Source organism: Triticum dicoccoides, chromosome 4B (assembly GCF_002162155.2).
Source record: "Triticum dicoccoides isolate Atlit2015 ecotype Zavitan chromosome 4B, WEW_v2.0, whole genome shotgun sequence".
Classification (NCBI taxonomy): domain Eukaryota; kingdom Viridiplantae; phylum Streptophyta; class Magnoliopsida; order Poales; family Poaceae; genus Triticum; species Triticum dicoccoides.
This window is the reverse complement of record NC_041387.1, coordinates 56960707-56968738: the sequence shown is the minus strand read 5'-3', so window position 1 is coordinate 56968738 and position 8032 is coordinate 56960707. Positions and strand designations below refer to the sequence as shown.

The 8032-nt window shown below is 40.9% G+C and overlaps 1 protein-coding gene across 1 annotated transcript in view; it reads right to left on the bottom strand.

Moving 5' to 3' along the window:
* The window catches only part of LOC119294978, a 9698-nt gene extending 2908 nt beyond the window's left edge, over positions 1–6790 (bottom strand). The window contains exons 1-8 of the mRNA XM_037573289.1: positions 6434–6790; positions 5377–5511; positions 3814–4063; positions 2332–3275; positions 2036–2236; positions 1679–1813; positions 1511–1589; positions 634–825 (exon numbers count right to left, since the gene is read on the bottom strand). Coding sequence (XP_037429186.1) covers positions 634–825; positions 1511–1589; positions 1679–1813; positions 2036–2236; positions 2332–2499 — 775 coding nt within the window. The 5' untranslated portion in view covers positions 2500–3275; positions 3814–4063; positions 5377–5511; positions 6434–6790. The remainder of the gene's footprint in view (positions 1–633; positions 826–1510; positions 1590–1678; positions 1814–2035; positions 2237–2331; positions 3276–3813; positions 4064–5376; positions 5512–6433) is intronic.
* Positions 6791–8032: the final 1242 nt, after the last annotated feature.

The following is an 8032-nucleotide window of genomic DNA, read 5'->3' as shown; positions in this document are numbered from 1 at the left end:
TATAAGGCACGCAAAGAAGCTGTTTTGAGAAATACGAGAATAACCAACCACCAGGCTCTCTCATTGTTTGCAACTACAGAACTGCCGACTTATTAATCAAGATTGAAGGTCTAGTTTCAGAAAAGATTAAGGTTGACTGCAGTACAGAGAGCCAACTTTCCACCCCTGTAACTATGTACAGATACAGGATTTAAGGATAGCTATTTAATGGACACATAACATATGCTTCTCTTAGCTGATATCATTGAACTGAGTAAAGCACAACGGACTTCCTCTATATTTCAACTACGTAGCTATTGCTGCACAGGAAGATCAAGACCATACAAAACCATCAACATAGTAATCACCTTTTCATGACAGGTGGCCAACGAAATTTGACCAAGGGTCATTTCACTATGAGTGGCGTCATTTTCCAGTAAAATAATTTGTCAACATCAACTGATATAGATATTAAGAATTACATGCATATCACAAACACAGCAATGTCATGTTGCACAAACAGTTAGACCAATTTAATCAATAAAGCTAAGGTCTGACATATGTTTCATGAAAAGGAATTTGTTCCTGGTAAGGTAGGGAAGATGCAACAAGACAAGAACCATAGACAAACCTGACGTTTCACCAAATAATTACCTTGTGTACTTGAGTCAACACGGTGTCTTTGTTCATGCTCAGCAACCATTAACTTGGCCTTCTTATTGCGAGCATCCATTCTGTCAGTCTCTCTAGAGATGCCACGCCTTTTCATGATTTCGGGCACTTTGCCATTATCAGTTCCCAAGGCCACAGGCACCCTGCTTCTGGGCTCACCATAACAGAGTTCATCTGTGTTGGGAGTAATAGATTAATTTCAAACAGTTAATTGTGCTTTTGTGCTCTGAGCTTTTGGCTATCCAGAGAACCCAAAAGGTATGATTAGTGGGACCATGTATTGCAAGTAAATCCATTCAAATAGGTGGTACAAGTACTTTTGAGATTTCAGTACAGAAATTGCAGAATCAGGCAAGCTGCAGGAATATGACATGCAGTCCCTGACTCCATGCCATAACATTATGGGGGTATGCTACCATTCACATCTATCAGGCATGCACGCAACCAGGGTTGAAATGACATAGCAAATGATTTTATCATCGTTTCTTATTTGGATCATCATGCAACTTGAAAACGCAACAAGCGAAATAAGAAAACCTTACAATTGGTTCTCTTTTTTGGAAGTTACATCAACCTTGAATTAGAAGCAGGTAAGGAAATTGGTCAAAAAAACGTAGCATGCAATAAAAATATTCAGAAGACAAATATTAGCACACATGTAACATGTAGAAACAACCCACTACTCTGCACCATGTAATCTATGAAGGCATAGAACATAAGATTTGCTTCTTTTATAGGGTGTGATTTAAAATAGTTTAAAGTAGATACAACATAAAAAATATTCTGAGAAGAATACACTGTCAGAGTATTGAGCTGAGATGCTGGTACAATTGCATAAGAGAACTAGAGAAGTGCTTGCCTTCAGTCCTTGAAGCTACACCAGACTTCCTCATGGAGAAACCACTGCCACCTATTGGGCTCTCGTCTTTCTGTTCTAACTTAAAATCATTAAGTTAACTACCTCAGTCTCACAATATACAAACGGAGGTGAAATTAAGATTAAAAGCATACTACAGTGAGTATTGACCTTCTGATGCAACACCTCCCAATACCACAGGTCAGCAGTCGACCTTTCTGGACAAAAGATAAAGGTTGAAGCGGTGTGTTGCTGGGCCACATTTTGTCCTTTAGCTAATTCAAGCCTCTCAAGACCATGATGCTCCTGTGGCATTAAGGTCTTTCAATTAACCTGATCAACATGAGTCTGATCTAGCATTCAAATTACACTAGGCTAAAACTGTTGTTTTTGACATTTTCTTTTATAGGGTATGATATAAAGTAGTTGAGTATTTGGTTGCTAATGTAAGTTTACTTTAGACAGCATAATTAACATATGTCATATGTTGACTAATGAATGCAAGAGAAAATAGAGTGAGATGCTTACACTAGGAGCATTTCTAGGTTGGATTCCAGCAACCAGAAGATTTTTCTTAACATTCAGGTTCAGACTCTCATTAGATAACCCGCGTTGCACACCGGAAGTATCAGATAGTGCTACAGCATTTTTGCTGAGGTGACCCCAGAGCCGGCTTAGCCATATTAAGACCATCATGAGCTCAGGCCTTTCTGGAAAGGATCTCTTATCCTGCAGATAAGAAATATTAGGTGAATAAGCAAAACACATCAACTTCTAAAGGTAAAGTTACCTGTTTGAAACATATCAACTATGTTATATGTTACCTCTTTCAATGGGTCAATAAGCCATTTCTCGGTGTGGTAAATAGAAGATCCATCATGTTTGCCAACTTGATATGTAGTTCCTTTGGCATTAGCAGCTTCCAATTTTTGCTCATCCGTGAGTGCCTTACTCCTCTTCCCCTGATCAGGCTCCTCTCGCTTATATTTCATGGGGGGGGAGCATCCGAAAGCATGAAGTGAGTAGGATACACCACTTTTCTTCTTAGTATCAGAACCGCCAATAAAACTTGATATAAACTCCTTGGCGTCGTTCCCTTAACATGAAGAAATCCCTTGCCATCAAGCACAGCAATAGCACATTTGGAAAGTTTCAAGTAATTCAGCACAAACGGCTCAAGATCAGCAGGAATCTTAACTCCCACATGCACTCCGTTGTCAACAGATAAAGACATATTTGTCCGACCAAATATATAGTTGATCCTCCCAGCTTCTGGACCATAAAGAATCAAGATTTGCCACATCATAGGATCAGGTTCAGACTTACTCTTTCCAGGAACAAAATCTCCTATTCCCTCTATTGCATTACACAGCTGCCATATTCCCATTTTGATTTTCGAAATATTTTCACCCTTTGTATAATTTCCATCATAGGCAAGAGTATATGTTCTTGCACTTCTGATATAATCTGGGGCAGATCCTTTTCTAGCAAATTGCAACACGGACTCAAGGCCATCACGAACATTACGGGTTATGGCACCTTCCACCCAACCACATTGTCCGTCGACGATCAAGCCAACAAGAAAATGCTTGTATCTATAATAGAATACAAATGTTCCCGTTGATCTGGTCACAAACGTGCGTTGTTTTGAACCAAACTCAAAACGTCGGTCGGAACCAACATATTGCCAGGATCTATAATGACCAATTGAAGCAACATAATTTTTCTGAATTTTCTCTGGATCTGTGACATCAAAAATTACACTATCCTACATGACATAAAAAAATTAATTAAGATGCAAAATTCATAATATATCTGACTTTAGTTAGGCAAAACATGCAGCAGATTCAGTTAGCATGGTTCTTAAACACTCAGAAATATTTCTCACTGCTAGCATATCGCCCTCAGAAATGAACATGGTTGCATAACCTTGAACAATCTAGAGTAATAGTTGATGCCAAGTTCATACCATATTTGTCTAACCAACCGAGTATATTATGTGTGCTGAACACTATTGTGTCTTGCTATAGTGCCAGACATAAACACCCAACCAGAAAATACATAAGTGACAAGCATTTGGATAGGTAAAGAATATATACCACATACTATGATGAAGTGAGCAGCACATACTTCACGAAGGAAAAATACTAGATGCCTTTGAGGTAATGCAAAAGATCTCCATTTGTACAAAAATAGTAGACGATCAACATATGATAACGCTAGATCAATTTATTTAACTAAAAAAATCGATAAACTAGCATGCAAGCATTCAAAATGTGCAACAACAAAAAAATCCAGATTCTTACCTGGACTTCCTTGTCTTCAAGATTAGGTGCTTCACTGTATTGTGGAAGATTGAATTCCAACTGCCTCATATAGCTTACCTTTTCCTCATCACTCCAACCTTCAAAAAGATTAGTTGGCTCCTTTTTTTCACGCTCCTCACCGACCATAGTGTCAAACTTGAGGATCAGCTCCTGTTCATGGGCCATCTTCTAATTTTGAGGAATATGAATGAGCGAGGAAGTTGTATTACAATCCTTTTCCGGGCTGTAGCTGTTAGCACACCTGTAGCTATTAGCGCACCCAGTGGATTTAATAGAAGAAAGACATGGTTTAAGAAAACAAAATACAAAGAGTGAAAAGTATGGAAGATTTCATTGCTTCTGATTCAGTTTACATCCAAAAGGTGAAAAATAAGGAAGATTTCATTACTTCTGATTCAGTTTACATCCATAATACACTTACATAGCTCACAACGCAATACATACACAAACATTCGGCCTACTTAAAGCAAATTACATAAACATGAACACCTCAAAACTTGTGGCCTTGTTCGTAACCCTTCCTTGATGATGCTCTATTCTGATATGTCACACCTGATAATTGAGATTATTAGTGCTACTTATAAAATATACCTTTTTATAAATGCCTACTTATAAATTCTGTTATATCAAATTGATCAGAAAGAAAAACAATTTTAACTCGTCTACTCCGTCCGTCCCATAATATAAGAGCATTTTTTACACTACACTAGTGTCAAAAACACTCTTAATATTAATGGACGGAGGGAGTAAGATATATATCTCTTGCATATGTTGTTCATTGACTTGGAGAAGGCCTACGATAAGATACCGCGGAATGTCATGTGGTTAGCCTTGGAGAAACACAAGTCCCAACAAAGTACATTACCCTCATTAAGGACATATATGCCAATGTTGTGACAAGTGTTCGAACAAGCTATGGCGGCACTGATGACTTTCCAATTAAAATAGGACTGCAACAAGGGTCAGATTTGAGCCCTTATCTTTTTTCTTTGGTGATGGATGAGGTCACAAGGGATATACAAGGAGATATCCCATGGTGTATGCTCTTTGTGGATAATGTGGTGCTAGTCGACGATAGTTGGGCAGGGGTTAATAGGAAGTTAGATCTGTGGAGACAGACTTTAGAATCAAAAGGTTTTATGCTCAGTAGAACTCAAACTGACATGAGATGCGGTTTCAGTCCTACTAACCACGAAGAGGAGGAGGTGGGCAGGTGGTACCTTAGGGGGGTGTTAGGTTGGAGTGATGGGCTAGAATGTGATATGTCTGTTCCGCACCTAGGCTCTATTCTTGTGTTTGGTTGTCCAAAGAAATGGAACGCACTGATTTCCAAGAAGAGAATATGCCCTCTATACGCCGAACACAGTGGTTCCTCACAGTGGTTCCAAGAAGAGAAACGGAATGACATGAAACCTCACCGCAAAAAAAGGAGGTTTACTGTTTTGTAGGTTAAGCTTAATTAAGAAGAACAGCATTAAATGATAGCTTGCAAATGAATAATAGTGCAATAAGTCTAAAGAACAATAAATACTAGAAAGTTACCAAGTTCTCGGTCTGGTGTCCAAAGTGCTTGGTAGATAGAAGTTAGAAGTAGCAGTCAGGTTGTTGGAGTCAAGAGAAGAATTCCAGCTCAATCACTTTCAGTTTTCGTAGCAAAACAAATATATTTGGCAAGTTCTGGAAATGAACAATGGCAAGTCAGGGAATAATACTAAAATCACATTCCATGGAAATATATTTGTCTGAACAGATAATTGGATAACAAGTGATCTACTGCTAAACAGTGGGTCAACAAATGTACAGGAAGTCAACAATTACAGCTGCTACAGTACCATTACTACAGTAGGTTCGTTTGGTCTTGCCCTGATCGGGGCATCATCTCGCATCCATTTGGTGTTGGTTCCCCTAGTGTACAGTGCATATATAAAGGGGAAAAGGAAAAGCTAAGACAGACGCACACACTCAGTGATCCTAACTCTGTCCCTAGTCATCGGTCAAGCAAGCAATGAAGCACCAGGAAGGAACAGTACACACATACACATTACAAGCTCCACAAGAAGAGAGGAGACGGCTGAACCTCAGGACCAAGGTAATCAACCTCATCTTCTCCTCTAAGTGGCTGGAACTAGAAAATCCTGCTATCCTGGCAATGGCATCGGAGCCATCTGGCTCTTAAGCTTGAGAGCCCTCTTGTGCTCTAAATCATCTCTGGATAAGCATGTTTGTGCTTAATTGTTCTTCCTGTTAAGCTAAGTTTGCTTATAATTTAGCCCTATTCTTCTGAGTTATAGCCCTAACAGTGCTAAGAGGACCCAGGGCTTGAGATTTGTTGAGAAATGAAAGGGGATTTAGGTAAATTATGCAATTCCTAAGTTAAATCCCCAAAATCTCGAAACCCTAGATGTCAAATTCCTTAAGTTTTCCCCAAATTTGAAGCTATGGCTATCGTATCATGCGCTCAATCAGAGGGGAATAAGATGATTTGAAGTAACCGCAATTTTGCCCTTAAACCCGAAACTCTAATGTGGAGAAATCCCCAAAAAATTCCCCATCTCTTAAGAACCCTAACCATGACTGAGTTATCGGTGGCGGAAGCTACCTTAGGTTGAGGGTCTCGTCGTCGTCGTCGTCGCTAGCCACGACGGCGCCGGAGCAAGCCCCTCAGCTGCGCGGGTGTGCTCGGGTTCGCTGCGCCTCCTCGCTCGCTTGTCGGCGTTGGAGGCCCGTCGCCGTGCCGGTTTTGGACGCTCGTGCGCGTCCGCGTCCGCGCCCGCCTCGCGGACACCGACGAGCACCAGTCGACGGAGCCGCGCGCAACCTTGATTTGCACGCGAATCCGACGAAAGGCGCCCACCGGCGTCGTTCTCTTCCGCCGCTGCTGCTGGCTTCACCGCCGCCTCTCTCTCTCTCTCTCTCTCTCTCTCTCTCTCCCGTTCGTCGCCGTCGCGGATGTGACCGTGCGAGGAAGAGAGAGGAATGAAAGAAAGGGGATGTGGAACGGGCCACACCGCGCCCAACGGGCCACCGGGAACCGCAGTTTCGGCTCAGCTTGAGAAGAATTTCGGGCCGCCGGAAAAAAACAAATTGTGGTAGCGGATAGTAATGGGCCGAAGTCTAATTCTGAAAAACAAACAATTGATTTTTCCATCCCTAAAAAAATTGATTTTTTCCTTTTTTATTTAGATCTATACAAATCTTAGGGCTAATTTTTGCATTTTTTATTTAGATCTATACAAATCAAAAGGGCAGAGGCAATGATCAGTAAACATGTTGGGTACGATGCGCTGACCAAAGCTCACCAGATATTATCCGTGGTCGCTAGGCGCTGCTCCGATTTCATGCCAATATAACGTAGCCTTTTTGCCAACTTTCCCGTGCTTGCGAGTGTCGTTTTCATAGCCCTTTTGTGATGACCTGCCCTCTTAGGCGCCAAGCAGCTGTCGTATTCTTTATCTGATTAGAATACGAGCTCATGTATCTGACAGCATAGTACCATCCTCTGCGTGCCTTCTTTATTGTCTTGTTTGCTGCAACCAGCAACCTTACCCGGTGCGTCACCTCATTTTCCAGCCTTTTAACATGGATGTAGTGATAATCCCTGATTTCCTTGCCACATACATCCTTCATAAACCTAATGGCTGCCATAGCAGCACTGCCTTCTGCTTCATCACAGTTCTTTGAGATCACACCAGATATCGAGATTGGAACAAGTAAACCATCGATCAACTGCATAGATGAATTGAAGGTAACCATCACATGAGACTCGTTGCCCGGATATGTCTTGTGATGGTAAGTCGTAGGAGGCAACTTGAGAGCTTGCAGGATGAGGGCAAAGATGTGGGAATGAGGAATCAGTATTACATAGTCATCTTCCTGCAGAGGAAAGAAAAGGTTCAAATAATTGGGGGACAAAGGCTAATCTCACAAGTTATTGCATTGATTTGTAAATCAGGGAACAATAAGTTTATGTTAAGTTTATCAAACTAAACCAAGCTACTGTAAGCTGAAAAACAAATTGGACCCAGGAAAGAAGGATGTTTAAAAACATGTTGCTCTACTGAGTAAAGTGGCCTTGTGCTGAAACAAAAAGACTCACGAACTAACAATTAGGTGCTGGTGCATTATTTGAGCTGGTCAGGCACAGCCTATCACCAGGATGAAATTATTCATTTAGTGTAGTTCCCTTTTCCTCTTTTAT